This window comes from Canis aureus, chromosome 20 (genome assembly GCF_053574225.1).
Source record: "Canis aureus isolate CA01 chromosome 20, VMU_Caureus_v.1.0, whole genome shotgun sequence".
NCBI lineage: Eukaryota > Metazoa > Chordata > Mammalia > Carnivora > Canidae > Canis > Canis aureus.
This window is the reverse complement of record NC_135630.1, coordinates 56,388,898-56,406,295: the sequence shown is the minus strand read 5'-3', so window position 1 is coordinate 56,406,295 and position 17,398 is coordinate 56,388,898. Positions and strand designations below refer to the sequence as shown.

At 35.9% G+C, this 17,398-nt stretch overlaps 1 protein-coding gene across 3 annotated transcripts in view; it reads left to right on the top strand.

The window, feature by feature from the left end:
• Nucleotides 1-16,903, top strand: part of ORC4 (origin recognition complex subunit 4) — an 87,516-nt gene extending 70,613 nt beyond the window's left edge. For all 3 annotated transcript variants that reach the window (XM_077861645.1, XM_077861643.1, XM_077861644.1), the window contains exons 10-14: nucleotides 4,243-4,329; nucleotides 12,075-12,183; nucleotides 13,270-13,365; nucleotides 13,451-13,518; nucleotides 15,828-16,903. In XM_077861645.1, coding sequence (XP_077717771.1) covers nucleotides 4,243-4,329; nucleotides 12,075-12,183; nucleotides 13,270-13,365; nucleotides 13,451-13,518; nucleotides 15,828-16,016 — 549 coding nt within the window. In that variant the 3' untranslated portion in view covers nucleotides 16,017-16,903. The remainder of the gene's footprint in view (nucleotides 1-4,242; nucleotides 4,330-12,074; nucleotides 12,184-13,269; nucleotides 13,366-13,450; nucleotides 13,519-15,827) is intronic.
• The last annotated feature ends 495 nt before the right edge of the window (nucleotides 16,904-17,398 follow it).

Sequence of the window (17,398 nt, the reverse complement as noted above, 5' to 3'; positions counted from 1 at the left end):
CCACAGTGAAACTATTCAAAACATCCATCACCCTAGTAGTTACTATTTTCTTTTCTTTTCTTTTCTTTTCTTTTCTTTTCTTTTTCTTTCTTTCTTTCTTTCTTATGGGAGGAGGTGAGAATTCTTATAAGCTATCTTATTCTAGCAAATTTCAAGTATATGACACTATTGTTAACCATAGTCACATTTTTAGTGTTAATTATTCGATCTCCAAAATGTACTTATCTTGCATAACTGAAACTTGATTCTTGCTTTGATTATAAAATACAGTCTTCTCATCTAAGCACTGTTAATTTGGGCACTTTCCCTTTTTTTAAATTGTTAATTTGGGGACTTTGCTTTTTTTAAATTAAAAGTTCACTGAACAAGGGAAGATCTGGCTGGCTCACTTGGAAGAGCATGCAACTCTTGATCTTGGGTTTGCGGGTTCAAGCCTCACATCGGGTGTAGAGATTACTAAAAGTTCACCAAATAAAATTTCGTAAGTGTATAAGAATGCATTGGTTGAAGGTACAGGTTTCCCTTATATCCATGCCCATTTTACCTCCTTTTACTACAGAGTAATTATTTGGTTTATAGCATTTCATACTAAAGGTGCTTTTACATAAAGAGTTCAAATTTTGCATATTAGTCTTTGTTTTACCTTTTCCATTTGATCTGATTGACAATTCTGTATTTTTTTCTAGTGGTACTCTACAGAATTATATGTAAAAATGGTTGATTCTATCCTTAAAATTCAGATATTGTTCTATGCTGTCCTTAGGTGTGGTTTTTCCTTCTCCCTTCTCCACAAATTAATCTTGCCTGAGACTCGGGTATTTGTCAGTCCCAGGAAGTCTTTCCGATACTCTGTCTTATTATTAAGATTATAGTCTTTAGGAACTCTTTATATTTGGTACTCCCACATTGTCCCTTTCCTTACTTAGATCCAGAGTGGAACAGAGCTCTGCATCTTTGGCCTCTGAATCCACTTTTCTGTGCCTCACTCTCAGGCTTTCACCCACAGTTCCTGAACTGATGATATTGTTAGGACAGTATGTTTTTCTGACAGTATGTGTTTCTGCTTTAGAGATTCAGATGCAATCTTTCATGGTCTTTGCTTTGCCAGGACTTTTATTCCTGTCCCTGCTTCCTTTCTTTCCTAAGATGACATCATACCCCAGGTTGTACAGTGCTGACACCTGTCTTTGTATCCTTCCCAGCCTCTATTCCATTTTGTGCATCTGAGTAGGTATATAGAAGTGTTAATTAGATGAAAGGAATTACTCCTGAAGCATAATTCTAGATGGCTCGGAAAATGGTAACCCTGTGGCAGGAGTGTGGTTAACCCTTAGGATCATTACTGATCCTAATATCACTGAATTTAGGGGCAGATGGTAGAAGTGAATGTGAGCACTATCCTTTTGGTTTTGGGTGTTTAACAATCTTGCAGTTCTTTTATAATGTAGAACTAGTGTCACTGAAGTTTGTGTCTCTTAGTTCTAATACTTTGTTCCCTTTATCCTTATCCTCATTTGCCACTTCCCTTTGGTATGCTAATGATGAACTTCACTTGAAATATTTGTCAGCACCATGGCCAGAGGCCCTGTCCAGGAAAAGTGGGGTTGCACTGAGGGAGCTATCCTTTCTCTGAGTACTGACTACCCAGCAAGTTTTTTTTTTTTTTGATACCCAGATTAAAACAAAAACAATAGTATAGATAACAAATTTCACCTATGGAATCTCATCCAAGAAATAACTTCAGGATATAGGGTTGAATCCTGCCTAACTTGAATGTTGTAGCCCTACCTACCCCGGATGAGTCAAATAAGTTAGGCAGAGTAAATACCATCACAGCATTGCAGTAGAAGAGAAATCCCTGTATGAAGGAGCATTTTAAAAGATGGTATTTAATTCTTCTCAAAGGAAATTCCCTCCCAAAGTACTATAGCTCAGTTCCAGGAATGTTTACCTACTGTCATAACCTTCCCTGTTAGCAGTAGGTGAGAAGATTCAGCAGAAATTGACTAGGAGGTTTAGTACCTATTATGCTGCCACTAAGTTATCCCTGGACAGCATCCTGAGTTTTGAGTTACCAGTAAACTGTGTTACATTCTGCTTACGATCTACCTGTGAAGAGGGCACCATCCAAGCAAACTGTACAATCAGAATAAGAACTTGCTTCTGCAACTGCTATTCATGTGTTGCATTAGTGAAAAGTTAATGTTTCGGCTTCCTTGAATAACAGGAGAGGTCTGCTTTGTTTCCATGTTCCTGTAAGGGGTGACATCAGCCATTCTCCATCTTTATTTCCCTTGCATCATTTCCTGAGCCAACTCCTATAAAGGAGTTTTCAATCCAGAGACATAAAATCAGTCGTGTTTCAAAACCCAAGATCTTATATCTTCAGTGACTATCATAGTTAAATAAAATAGACATTCAAAGAGTGCTTTTTTTTTTTTAATAGCTTTATCTCCAGGTAGTTTCTAGTGTTTGAATCAAGGTGAAAGTGTAATAAGAGATTGTTTTAATGGCTCACATATAGATCTAGACTTTTTTTTTAAAAGCATATTAAGTAATTAAGGAAGCAAGAAGGTGATAGCTTTCAGAAAGATGGAGAGTTGGATTCAGACCTCTATATAAGAAGAAAGAGTATAGGTTAACCCTTTAAAGCATCATGTGGAAGAAAAGCAGTTAACCAGCTATTCTTAAAAATAACTGAATTCTTACAGAGAAAATTTCTTTTATCAATATTTTTATCCCAGGCGATTTTTAAAATATTTTCAACAGCACTACAGTTAATTGCCAAAAGTTTTTTTATGTGTATTACTTTGCTTTATTATTTTATGTTCATCTACTGTACTTTCAAAGGGTACTTGATCCTGTTTATGATAAAAAGATATGTATAGTAATAGCAAACAAATGCTGTTAAAGTCAAAGAGAATAGTGAAAGCAATGACAAAGGAATGGGGACTTCAGCTAGGATAATGGGATAATGTATTCACTGAGTGCATAAAACTTTATTCCATTATACTAGAATTTATTCCTGAATTTGGATCTTCTTGCAGTAGAAGTAGAGGCAAACCAGTATCATCTCTAGAAAATGAGGTTTTATGGGTTTTTGTTTAAGAAAAAGAATCCTTATTCCTTGCAGATGATTTTTGAGAATTTATGTCAGTCTTCCCCAGGCTATTTTTGGCTCTGCCAGCTGTTAATTTCCTTTCCTTACTTCTGACTTTTTGTTTAATGCTAAATGTACCTTTTCATTAATTCTAATTCATTGCGGTCACTTGGCTGTTTAGATAACAGCCTTTTCAAGAGGCTTATTGATCTCCAAATTTCCAAAGCGATTAGCTTCTCAAAATATATTTTAGTTTGCACTATTTACATTGTTGATCACTACTTCCTTCCCCGTGGTTTAATTGCTCTCTCTTAGATTCTCTTCCAGTCTTCAATATCTTTCTCAGTCTTTTTGCTCTTCTTTTTCCATTTACTTCTTAAATATTAATAATCAAGTTTCACTTCTTGACCACATCTTCATTCTTTTTAGGATATTCTGTCCCCAAAATACCATTTATGATTTTTTTCTTCCCTCTTAAGCCTTTGCTTTTCCACAAGTCACTATTTGACTTTCCATCAGACCATGTCTTCTATAAATGTCTTAATTCTCTACTTACACTATTAATTCAGACCCTTTTTGTCTCTAATATGGATAGTTGCAGTGGCCTACAATTAGGTTTTTCTGTCCTTGTCTTACCATGAAATCACTTTGCCAATAACTGAAACTCAGGGTTACATGACTAATCATCTTCTGTCAGTATGCCACGATCTTTCTGCATTGCTCATGTTGTTCCCTATAATGCTTTCTTTTTAGCTTATTGACTCATACGGTTTAAGCATTCTTTGTATTGCTTTACCTTTTTTCCCCAAATATGGTAATTCTTACTCTGTTGTGTTTTGTGCTGAGTTTTGATCATCCCCCTGGTATGACTGTATAGTTTCCCTTTTTACACCAGAAAGTTCGGGATAGGTATTATGTTTTATTTTTGTGATATTTAATTAACATAAAGGGTTAAGAAGAAAATTAATAGACTAGAAATTTCATTTTGATTTTTGTATCCTGCAAATAAAACCCCAACGCCTATTTAATAATGAATAAATAATCAGATAGAGTTAATGAGGTACACCAACCAGTGAGGCACATTATAGTTAGGTTTTAAACTGCCTTCTTCCTTATCTTTTTTTTTTTTTCTCTCTCTCTAGTGTCTCATGGAAGATAGAAGTGTGCGAGAAGTACTACAAAAGCATTTCAATGTCAGCAAAAACCTACGGTCATTACACATGCTATTGGTTTGTATCCATTTTATTTTTGCTACTTATTTCACCAGGTAATTACATTTTGATGGGAATTGGATTGAATTTACAGATAAATTTTGGGAGAATTACCATGATTACTATGTTGAATCTTCTAATCTGCAATCTTCCAATCTGGAATATGGTACATTTCTCCTTTTATTTAGTTTTTCTTTGATTTGTTTAATCATTTTATAATTTTTACCACAAAGACTTTTTATATGGTTAAAATGTATACTTAAGTATTTAATTATTTTTTGGAAATGATACTTTGTAAATATATTTAAATGACATCTTGTTTTTAATTGTTTTCAATATGTTCATTGTTAGTATACAGAAATATATTTGTTTCTAATGGTATAGTAAATGTCTGTGACTACTAAAATTTGTGGCTGCTAGTATAAATATGTCCAGGTACTTTGAAGCAATTTTGCAAATTAGATTTTTAGGGAAACTCAGATGCACAAGACAGCATATACAAGATTATTTAGAGCAATGCTGTTTATAATTGCAAAAAAAAAAAAAGAAAATGACAGCTGTCAAGGGAAAGAATAAATTGAGTATACATGAAGGAATGTAATAACAGAAAAAAATGAATGAGCTGGAAGTGATACCTCAACATGCATAAGTTCTCAGAATAGATGTTCAGTGAAGAAAGTTACAGAGGTACAATATGATATTTATATAAAACTTAGAGATTAGTCTGTGTTGTCTAAGAATATATACGTATGCATACATATGTTTTTGTTTTCTATGCATAAATACTTACAAATGCAGTTGCTGGATTGTACAGTAGTTCCATTTAATTTTTGAGTAATCTACATACTATTTTCCATACTGACTGTACCAATTTATATTCCCCCTAACAGCAGGAGGGTTCCTTTTTCTCCATATCCTCCGTAACACTTGTTCTTATCTTTTTGATACTAGCATTCGGATAGGTATGAGGTAATCTCTCATTGTGATTTCGATTTGTCTTATTCTGATGATTAGTGAGGTTGAGCATTTTTTCATGTGTCTGTTGGCCATCTGTATTATGTCTTTGGAAGTGTCTGTTCAGCTCCTTGCCCACTTTTTAATCCAATCGTTTTGGGTTCTGGTGTTGAGTTCTATGAGTTCTTTATGTATTTTGGATACTAACCTCCTAATCAAATATATTTACAAATATGGGAGAAGTAATGAGATTGACTTTTGGTTTGTTGATGATTCCCTTTACTGTGAAAAGTATTTTAGTTTTTTTTTTTTTTTTTTAATTTTTATTTATTTATGATAGTCACAGAGAGAGAGAGAGAGGCAGAGACACAGGCAGAGGGAGAAGCAGGCTCCATGCTCCGGGAGCCCGACGTGGGATTCGATCCCGGGTCTCCAGGATCGCGCCCTGGGCCAAAGGCAGGCGCCAAACCGCTGCGCCACCCAGGGATCCCGTATTTTAGTTTTATATAGTCTGACTTGCTTTTTTTTTGTTGTTGTCCTCACATAAATGCAGTTATAAAAAAAATATGCTGAGACAGATATCCAAGAGTTTACTGACAAGAGTATTTTTTAAAGAGTTTTATGGTTTCAGGCCTGTATTTAGGTCTTTAATCCATTTGGTGTAGGAAAGTGGTCCAGTTTCATTCTGTTGAATGTCACTGTCCAATTTCCCAATACCATTTATTAAAGAGACTATCTTTTCCTCATTCTATATTTTTGCCTTTTTGTCATAGATTAATTAACCATAAACCTGTGACTTTATTTTTTATTCAACTATTCAGTTCCGTTGATCTATGGGGCTGTTTCCATGACAGTAGCATACTGTATTGATTACTATAGCTTTGTAGTATAGTTTGAAATCTGGGAGTGTGATACTTCCAGGTTTGTTCTTTCTGAAGATCACTGGCTATTCCAGGGTCCTTTGTGGTTTCATACAAATTTTAGGATTATTTCTTCTAGTTCTGTGAAAACCGTTACTGGTATTTAGATAGAGATTGAATCTATAGCATTGAAGCTGTAGATTGCTTAGGGTAGAACAAACATTAACAATGTTAGTTCATGAGCATGGTATATTTTTCCATTTATTTGTGTCATTCTCAGTTTCTTTAATCAGTGTCTTAACAGGTTTTAGAGGACGGGTTTTTTACCTCATTGGTTAGTTAAATATCTTCCTAGATATTTTGTTCTTTTTGATGCAGTTGTAAATGGGATTGTTTTCTTAATTTCTCTTTCTGCTAGTTTGTTGTTAGTGTACAGAAACACAGCAGGTTTCTGCGTATTAATATTTTATCCTGCGACTTTACTGAAGTTTTGTGTTGGTTCTAATGGTTTCTTGGTGAAGTCTTTAGAATTTCCTGCCCTAGTATTATATCATCTGCAAGTAGTGACAGTTTCACATTTTTCTTAAGCAATTTGGATGCCTTTTATTTCTTGTCTGATTACTGCAGTTAAGACTTCCAGTACCATGTTTATTTTATTTTATTTTATTTTATTTTATTTTATTTTTTAAGATCTATTTATTTATTCATGAGAGAGAGAGAGGCAGAGACATAGGCAGAGAGAGAAGCAGGCTCCTCACAGGGACCCGGATGTGGGACTCAATCCCCAGACCCGAGATCATGCCCTGAGCCAAAGGCAGACGCTCAACCGCTGAGCCACCCAGGGGTCCCAAGTACCATGTTTAATAATAAAAGTTTGAGAGTCTGCATCCTTGTCTTGTTCCTGACCTTAAAGGAAAAGCTTTCAGCTTTTTACCTTTTGAGTATGATCCTGGTTATGGATTTTCACGCATGACCTTTACTGTATTGAGGTATGTTCCTTCTATATAACTTTGTTAAGTGCTTTTATCCTGAATGGATATTGAATTTTGCCAAGCTTTTCTGCATCTCTTTTGCCAATTGTATGATTTTTATGCTTCATTTTGTTAATATGGTGCATCATATTGATTGATTTGTGAATATTGAGCCAGCATTGGATCCCTGGAATAAATCCCACTTGATCATGATGAATGATCCTTTTAATATATTGTTTTCAGTTTGCTAATATTTTGTTGAGGATATTTGCATCTGTGTTCATCAGGAATATTGGCCCGTAATACGCTGTTTCTGTAGTGTCTTGGTGTGGTTTTGGTATTAGTCTAATGCTGGCCTCGTAGTCATTCTTCCCTCTTCGGTTTTTTGGAATAGTTTGAGAAGTATGGGTATTAACTCTGAATATTTGGGAGAATTCACCTGCGAACCTATCTGGTCCTAAAATTTTATTTCTTGGGAGTTGTTACCATTTTTTAAGAATTTATTTTATTTTAGAGCATGAGCTGAAGGGGCAGAGGGTGAAGAAGAGAGAATCTCAAGCCAACTCCACACTGAGTGGAAAGCCCGACATAGGGCTGGATCTCCTGACCCTAAGATCACAACCTGAGCAGAAACCAATACCACCACCCAGGTGCCCCAGAGAAGTTTTTAAATTACTTTTTTGATTTTGTTACTAGTAGTTCAGATTTTCTGTTTCTTCCTGATTCAATCTTAGAAGATTGTGTGTTTCTAGGAATTTATCCATTTCTTCTAGGTTGTACATTTTGTTGGTGTATAAATTTTCAAGGTGGTCTCTTGAAATCCATTGATTTCTGTGGTGTCAGTTGTAACTTCTCTTTTATTTCTGATTTTGAGTCCTCTTTATATCTTGATGAATCTTTCTAAAGGTTTATCAATTTTGTTTGTCTTTTCAAACAGCCAGCTCTTAATTTCATTGATGTTTTTTCTGGATTTTTAAAAATTTCTTATTTGTTTTCATTCTGATCTGTATTCCTCCCTTGTTCTGTCTTTAGGCTTTGTTCTTCTTTTTCTACTTCTTTTAAATGTCACATTAGATTCTTTCATTGAGGTTTCTCTTGTTTCTTTAGGTAGGCCTGTTTCAGTCATATCACCTTCCTCCTCAGACTGCTTTTGCTCTGGCCCAAAGATTTTTGGAACACTGTTTCCCTTCTCATTTGTCTCCATGTATTTTTCTGTTATCTCTGATTTCTTTCTTGACTCATTGGTTGTTTAGTAGTATGTTATTTGGTTTCCACGTGTTTGTGGTTTTTCTAGGTTTTTTTCTTGTGATTGATTTCCTGTTTCATACCATTGTGCTTGGAAAAGATGCTTGATACGATTTCAGTCTTATTAAATTTATTGAGACTTGTTTTCTGGCCTAACGTAACTTGTCCTGGAGAATGTTCCACGTGCACTTAAAAAGAACGTGTTTGGTGTCTTGTGCTGGTTTTGGATGGAATGATCTGTATGTATCTGCTGAATCCATCTGGCTAATGTATTTTTTGTTGTTGTTTTTAGATTTTTATTTATTTGTTCGTGAAAGACACAGAGAGGCAGGTTCATCACAGGGAGCCCAGTGTGGGACTTGGTCCTCTGGGATCACGCCCTGAGCCAAAGGCAGATGCTCAACCACTGAGCCACCCTGGCTAGTGTGTTTTTAAGGCCAGTGTTTCCTTAATTGATTTTCTGACTGGATGATCTGTGTATTGATGTAAGTGAGGTGTTAAATTATAATTAACATATAAAATTATAGTATTACATTCAGTTTCTCCCTTTGTGTGTGTTAATATTTGCTTTATATGTTCAGGTGCTTCGGTGTTGGGTGCATATATATTTACAGTTATATTCTCTTACTGGATTGATCCCTTTATCATTACATGATGTTGTTTGTGTCTTAGCACAGTCTTTGTTGTTTTTAAGGTCTGTTTTGTTTGGTACAAGTATCGCTATCCTGGCCTTTTGTTTGTATGTTTGTATCTATTTGCATGGAATATCTTTTTCTGTCCCTACACTTTCAGTGTGTGGGTATTCTTAGGTCTGAAGTGAATATTGTATAGGCAGCATATAGATGGTTCTTGTTTTTATTTTTAATCTGTTCAGCATCCCTATGCCTTTTGATTGGTGCACTTAATCCATTGACATTAAAAGTGCTTATTGGCATGTATGCACTTACTGCCCTTTCATTGTTTTCAGTTGTCTTTATAGTTCTTTTCTGTTCCCTTCTTCTCTTGCTCTCTTCCCTTGTGATTATATGATTTTCTTTAGTATTATGTTTGGATTCCTTTCTCTTTATTTTTTGTGTATCTGTTTTAAGTTTTTGGTATGTGGTTATAAGTTGGTAGTTGCTTAAATTCAAAAGCATTTTAGGGGCGCCTGGGTGGCTCAGTTTTTTAATCATTCAGCTCTTAATCTTGGCTCAGATCTCAATCTCAGGGTTGTGTGTTCAAGCCTCTCATTGGGCTAACCAATTTACCAGTGAAATTTTGTCATTCATAATTTTTTTTTTACTTCCTCTTAGGGCCTTTTCATTTTTGCTTAAAGAAGTGCCTTTACCATTTCTTGTAAGGCTGGTTCAATGATGATGAATTCCTGTATCTTGGAAACTTTTTTTCTCTCCAATTCTCAATAGTAATTTTGCTATGTAGTATATTATTGGTTGTAGGTTTTTTCCTTTCAACACTTTGAATATTATGTATTTTGTTTGAATATTATATATTAGACCTCCTTGGATTACTCTTCTTTAGGGCTTTCTGTACTTCCTGGCCCTGGATGTCTTGTTTCCTTTCCCAGATTAGGGAAGTTTTCAGCTATCATTTCTTCAAATAAGAAGTAATTTTTCTTTTCTTTTTTTAAGATTTTATTTACTTATTCATGAGATACACAGAGAAAGAGGCAGAGAAGGCAGAAGGAGAAGCAGGCTCCTTGCAGGGAGCCCGATATGGGACTTAATCCCCTGATCCCAGGATCACTCTCTGGGCCGAAGGCAGACACTCAGCCTCTGAGCCACCTAGGTGTCTCTCTTCAAATAAGTTTTCTGCCCCTTACTCTCATCCTTCTCCTTCTGGGACCACTAGAGGTGAATGTCTGTATGGTCGATGTTGTCTTCATGATCCCTTAACATATTCTCATATTTTAAACTCCTTTTCCTCCTCTGTGCTGTACAACTTGGGTTCCATTACCTTGTCTTCAGATTGCTCATCCATTCTTCTGCATCTTTTAATCTGTTGTTTACTTCAAATTATTATATTCTTCAGCTAGATTGATTCCTTTCTATATTTCTTAGCTCTTTGTTGAAGTTCTCACTAAGTTCATCCACTTGTTTCCCAAGTGTGGTAATCATCTTTCTGACCATTATTTTGACATCTTTACCAGGTAGATTGCTTAAATAACTCTATTATTTAGTTCTTTTTCTGAGGTTTCATCATTTTTCATTTGGAACATACTCTTCTGTCTCATTTTATCTGAATCTTTGTGTTTGCTTATATTGGGTAGCTGTGTCTCCTGGTCTTAAAAGTAGTGGCCTTATATAGAAGTCATTCTCTGGAGCCCAGACGTACAATCTGTTCTGGTCATTAGACCCTGGAGCTTCAGGGCTGTTTCATGTTGGCTACTTGCACTTCTCTCTTGTCACTGGGCCACAGCTGCTGAGAGCACTCGTCAAGGCTGGTTCCTGGCCCATATGGCTGCAGTGCCTCATCACAACTACTACAGGCACACCAGTGTGTAGAGCTGGCCCCAGCCCAGGTGGCTGAGAGACCCAGCTGCAGCTGCTGAGGGCAGGTGGGTTGGGCAGCCCCCATGTGGCTCATTGTGAGATCTCTCCATGACATTTGTGTGCTTGCTAGTGGGTGGGGTTGGCTCCCCTTCCCTTGGGTAGGACTTATTTAGAAGGGGAACTTAGCTGGGTGGGTGATTCTGATGGTGCAATTCCGCAGGGGGATGGCCCTGGCATGGATAGTGGTGCTAACCAGGTTGATGGATAGTGTCACAACTGGCTCTTGGAAGCATGTAACTAGCTTCGCTGAAGAAAAACAAGAAAAATAGTACTGCTAGCACTTTCATTCCCAAAGAAAGCTCCTATAGATCCCTGTCTCTCCAGCATTATGTATACTTTATATTAGTCAGTATACCTTCATATGTGGCCCAGATGTTTTTCAAACTGCTGCCTCTGAGCAATTGAAATTGTGTGTGGGCCCTGTAAGAATGGAGTCTCCATTTCCTATCATCCTCTGGCTCTGCCAGAATGAAGCCCCACTGATTTTCAAAGCCAGACATTATGGAGACTCCTCTTTCTGTGCGGATACCCAAGGCAGAGGGTGCCCAATATGGGGTTTGAACCCCTCACTCCTCAGGAAGGATTTCCACACCTCCTGCCTGTGGGTCACTGCACTGGGTATTTGAGTTCCTACCCCAACCACATCTCTGCTTCTTTTACCCTTCTCAGTGTGGCTTTTAAAAGTATCTTTAGCTGCAAAAAAAAAACCCAAACAAAAACAGAACAAAATCTTCAGCTGCTACTTTTCAGGGCATTCTCAGAGTTGCTTTATATGTAATTGCAGCCTTGGTGTGTCCATGAGGAGGTGAGCTCAAGGTACTTCCCTGCTCCATTTTCCCCATGAAATCAAAATAACCTTTTAATAGAGTTCTTTACCTATTTTGGATCTCTTCTTGCCCTCCTCTTTTCTAAATGTTTTTCTTTTGAGAAATTGTGAATTAAATATATAAGTGGGAAGAGATAGAGAGCAGCAAGAACTTTTTTTTTATGCTTTACATTTATAGAGTTATATAGCATATGTATTAAAATACTATATTTTAATAGAGCCAAGTATGAGAATACCTTTCCCAAGCATTGATACTAACTCTCCCATAAGAATAGACTCCAAATTAGATTTTCAGTAATTCAGTAGTATCTCCAGAATGCCTAATAAACCTGTGTTTTTCTGATCCACATTTCCCTAGATGCTCGCTTTAAATCGTGTAACAACATCACACCCATTTATGACTGCAGCAGATCTGATGGAGGCAAACCAGTTGTGCAGCATGGACTCTAAAGCAAATATTGTACATGGTGAGAAACCTGCTTAGTTTTTTTTATAAGTCTACGTTAATGGAGTTCTTTCAAAACTATACTTAACTATAACACAGAATACTTTTATACTCATAGAGCCTTTAACTCAGCCCTGCAAAAGGTATCATCACCCACATTTAAAGTGAAAGAAACTTGAGGCGCCTGGGTGGTTCAATTGGTTAGGTGTCTGCCTTCCACTCAAATCATGATCTCAGGGTCATGGGATCAAGCCCTACATCAGTTGTTCAGTAACGAGTCTGCTTCTCAACCTCTCCCTCTCCCTCTGCAATCTCTCTGACTCTCAAATGAGTTTATTTTATTCTTAAAATAAAATCTTAAAAATAAAAAACAAAGTGAAAGAAACTTGATACTCTGCCTCCCTTGCTACACTGGATATCCAGCTAAGACTTGTATTGCAGGCATTCACATTGCATCAAGTTCTGCTAAAGAGCATTGGCATTGAAGCGTTCACTATGCCTTTAAAGAATATAACAAATTTTCTTCTCTCCAGGAAAAAAATTTTAGATATAATTTCTACATGTTTAGGGTTTCTCTGAATAATCAAGGACCCTATGTGATTTAAAGTTCATAATTGTAGGGTCACCAGGGTGGCTCAGTGCATATGCCTTCGTCTCAGGTCATGATCCCAGAGTCCTGGAATAGAGCTTCGCTTTGGGCCCTCTGCTCAGTGGGGAATCTACTTCTCTCTCTGTCTCTCTCTCTCTCTCTCAAACAAAAAATTAAAAATGAAGTACATAATGGTAGTTTCAGTTTATGTTTATTATGGGACATATGAGAAGTGCTTGATAATATTCTCTCATCCTTAAAACATCTCTGTAAGCTTTATGCTTCTTAGTTTGCTCTTACTTGTAAGCTACACAAACGCAGGAAGCTTGAACAGTTTGCTTAAGATTGTATAAGTTAGAGTGATTGAAACGCATTTGAACCTGGGGAAGGTCTTGATCTCCTGCCATCCCTCAAAACCATTGTCTTTGACTCTGTCATTCTATTTGGAGGAGAGTTCTTTCAATCTTATGAATCAGTAAGTTAATATAAAACTCATAATTTGTTTTCCTTTTACTCTAGGTCTTTCAGTCTTGGAAATCTGTCTTATAATTGCAATGAAACATTTAAATGACATCTATGAAGAGGAACCCTTTAATTTTCAAATGGTCTATAACGGTGAGATGGGACTTTGGTGGTTTCTTTCTGACTGTACCTCACTGCTTATTTGAGGGTGTTAATGTTGGTATTGCTTTCTGTCCAGAATTTCAGAAGTTTGTTCAAAGGAAGGCCCATTCTGTTTATAATTTTGAAAAACCTGTTGTCATGAAGGTAAGACTTAAGTTACACTGTTCTTTTTCTACATACAGGTATATTTTTACATCCAGTTTGGTTGTATATGTCATAGTTGCACGCTTATTAATTTTGTAACATTAGGTGTTTATCTTAGAAATTTTTTTGCATAGCAGACAAAAATTACCTCAAAATGAAATCTTTGAATAATCTGAAGCAGCCAGTTGTTCCCAGTTTGTGGAAGTATACTGCCCTCTACTGTCTGTTTCCGGCCCTGCATGGTGCAAAGAACTAGACGTTACACTGCATGGATAAAATTCTGTCCCTTTACAACTCAAAGGTTGGCTTTATAATCTTAGCAGTAAAAAGACAAAAATGCAGGTATTAGCCATTAAGAAACTAGAGTAAAATATCATAGACTAAAAAAAAAAAAAAATATATATATCATAGACTAGTGAGGACATACAAAGTGTTATTAGGGGTTAGTTAAGTTATGAGTTTTAAAACTTAAGAAATTTCATTAGAACATACAGTTGTCCACTAGAAATATGTGAGCCACATAACGTAATTTTGGATTTTCTAGTACCAACAAAAAAAGTAAAAAGAAATTAAGTTTAATGACAAATTTTACTTGACCTAATATACCAAAAATATTTTAATCTATAATCAATACAGAAAATTATTAATGAAATATTTTATCTTCTATTTTTTAAAAATTACATGTGTTTACACTTAACACGCATCTTAATTTACTAAATATTCATTGGAAATACTTGCTCTTTAGATTTCATAAAATTTGTAGCTGAAGAAGATTTACATTCTGAAATTGTTCCAAACTAACTTAAAATTTTATAATTGACTCGAGTATCAGATTTTAAATTAAAATTAATGATAAACTTAAATAAAAAACCAAGTTCCACGAAAAGCAGTAGCCATCTGTGGTTCCCTTACTGGACAGTGCAGTTCTAGAGGACTTTATGGGGAAAAGCATCTTCTTTCCTTTCATCCCTCCCTCTTTTCTTTTCTTCTTTCTTTTTTTTTCTTTTTAAAACTGGCCCCATAAGTTCTTTATCATTCTTTATAGGCCTTAGTGATCAGACTTGTATTTTTTATACCAACTAAAAAATGTGAGTACAAGGCAATTACCATTTCTTGAGAACAACAGGGAAAGAATTTAGCCTACTGGAGGTTGTTTTTTTTTTTTCCCATTCCTAATGTCCATGTCTGCCTGATAGTCATAGTTTGTGGAGGTTGTATTAGTACAAAGGGTTACATGAACATTTAAATTCTTGTGATTTGTATCTGCTCATATCTTAATTTTAAATAAAGTATTTTCCTCCCTAGAAATACTTTAAATCTCTGTTTTATTCAGCTCCAATAATACCTGCAGCTTCCAGTGTTTTCTCATTTTCAGAAACAAGTGGTGTCTGAATTATTTCTCTTTTCATCAGACTTTTTATGATACATAAAGAATAAATTCCAAAGTTTTTTGTTTGTTTTTTGTTTGTTGTTGTTGTTGTTGTTACAATGTGGTTGTAAGGATTAAAAGCTCCAGAATCTATTTCATTTTGTCAGTATTTAATGGTTATTATGTCATGACTTAATGGTTTGTTTTCATACTCTAATAAAATACCTAAAACAATCAGGGTTGGAAAAGACATAATACATGAATATTAGAGGTAAGAGGAAACAGTAAACAGCTCTTTTGGGGAGGGAGATGGAAGAGAAGGCTGTTTTGACAGGTCGTGGCATGTGCTTCAGACTTCTTAGGGAAAAAGGAACCTGTCTTTCCGTCGTGCCCATACCACTCTGCTGAACCATTTATTTTATAGGATCAGCTGAACAGTCATGGTGTACTGCTAGGGATCATTCCTGCCTCTGGCTTTTTTTCATCTATGTTAAGCTTCTACATAGCAACGTTTTACAAAACTAAAAAGAGAATGTAAATGGCAATTTGAATGACCTAAGTAATTAGTTAAAAATTGACTAGTCTTACCAGATGTTAGGTTTTCATAGAAAGAGCTAGAAGCCCTTTCTTTAAATTCAGAACTAGCAGGTGTTAGATACAGAATGAGCTTTGGAAGAAAAACTATATTGTGCAGACTGAATTAGAGTTTGCCCTGTTCACATTCAACAGTGCAAAGACAGATAATTGTATATTGACACTCCTTCACCTGATAGATGAAGTTTTTATGAGGTTGATGAGAGTGGTTTTTGAGCCCTGCTAATTTCTATTAAGTTTTGTTTCCTGGCACTCTGTTCTACAGTTGACCACAACCCTCATTGTTCCCTAGATTAACGTTATTTACTTCCTCTATTCAACCTTAACTATTTCTTTCATCTTTCAGGCTTTTGAACACTTACAACAATTAGAATTAATAAAGCCCATGGAAAGGACTTCGGTAAATACACAGAGAGAGTACCAGCTGATGAAACTCCTTTTGGATAATACTCAAATTATGAATGCTTTGCAGAAATACCCCAACTGTCCTACAGATGTTAGGCAGTGGGCAACATCCTCACTAAGCTGGTTATGAATATAACCAGTGGCTTCAGTTATGAAGTTTCAGGCATACTTTTCTAAGGAACTCAAAGCTATTGTCCTTTAACAAGATATGTTACTACATTTTCTTATATTTATAAACCTGTATTTTTGTATTTATGGGGACTGTTACACATGTAGTATCTGGGCTTTGTCTTGCCTTTGAGTCATGGGCAGTTACCATTCCAGTGAGTTAGATTATCTTGTAAGTAGCAGTTCAAAGAAATAAATGTGACTGTTTTAGGGAATGAACCATATGTTTATTTAATACTTGTCAAGTATTCATGTAGTATATTTGAAGAGTTCGTTTCAACCCAGCAGCCAAGTGCTCTTACAAATCCTAAAGCAGTAAAGAAACAATGGGAAGAGTTGAGGTGTACTGAGTAATCTTTTGGTCCATTGGGAGGTGCTGTATTTTTTTTTTTCCTCTATCCATGGAAAATTTGGATTCTATCCCAGACCCAGGTCTTCTAGTTCAGAAGACTGAACAGTTTGGCCCGAAGGTAGTTCACATGGAAGAAAAAGGTGAAAAGTTCGAATATGAATTTCTTCCAGGCTTCTTTTCAAAAGGTGGTACTTATTCATATTGTCTATAGAAGAATGCCTTGTAGAATTTTTTAAAAGGCAAATTCTTGGGCCTGTCACAGTCCCAAAAGAACAAAATTTGTCTTTTTAACGGGGACTTTCGGAAATCCCTGGAAAAATATTCCTGCAATTAATGTGAAGTGTTTGGCACTATTAACTAAACTCATTTGTATCAAAAATTAAATCCCTAAAGGGAATGTGGAAGTGCTCACCTTACAGATTCAGGAGTTCAGGCAGGAACTTATTCAGGTGTCTGTTTAAAGTGCAATTTAATAAACATTTGCTAAGTGGTAGTGACTTCATTTGTTCAAGAATATTTTATTGCCTATTTTCATGGAAGGTTTACAAAAGACCATCCATATCCTTGTGTAGTTCATAATCCTTTTAACTGTCAAACACGCTGTGATATTCAGGGACTATTATTTTACAGTTGAGAAAACTAACATAGTAGTGGCAGTGTTCGGAATCAACACAGGTAGCGAATGATTGACAGACCCTGAAATTCAACTCAGATTTGACTGACACCAAAGCCCTACTATCAAGAGCTAAAATTCATTAATGGGTTCTTGCCATGTATTTTTTAAAGTACGCCCTAAGAAATGATTTATCTGCTTTTCAAGAAGTATCAGGTGTAGAATGGACTGTAATATTTCTGTGTATAAATGTAGCTCTTTGGTTCAACCTTTTTTTTGCAGACATAGCTGTTCCTTCCCCGCCTCTAAGTCTTCAGATCACTGTCATTTACTTTTCAGCAGTCTCAGTAAAGGTAAGGCTGGCGTACTGGTTCTGTGC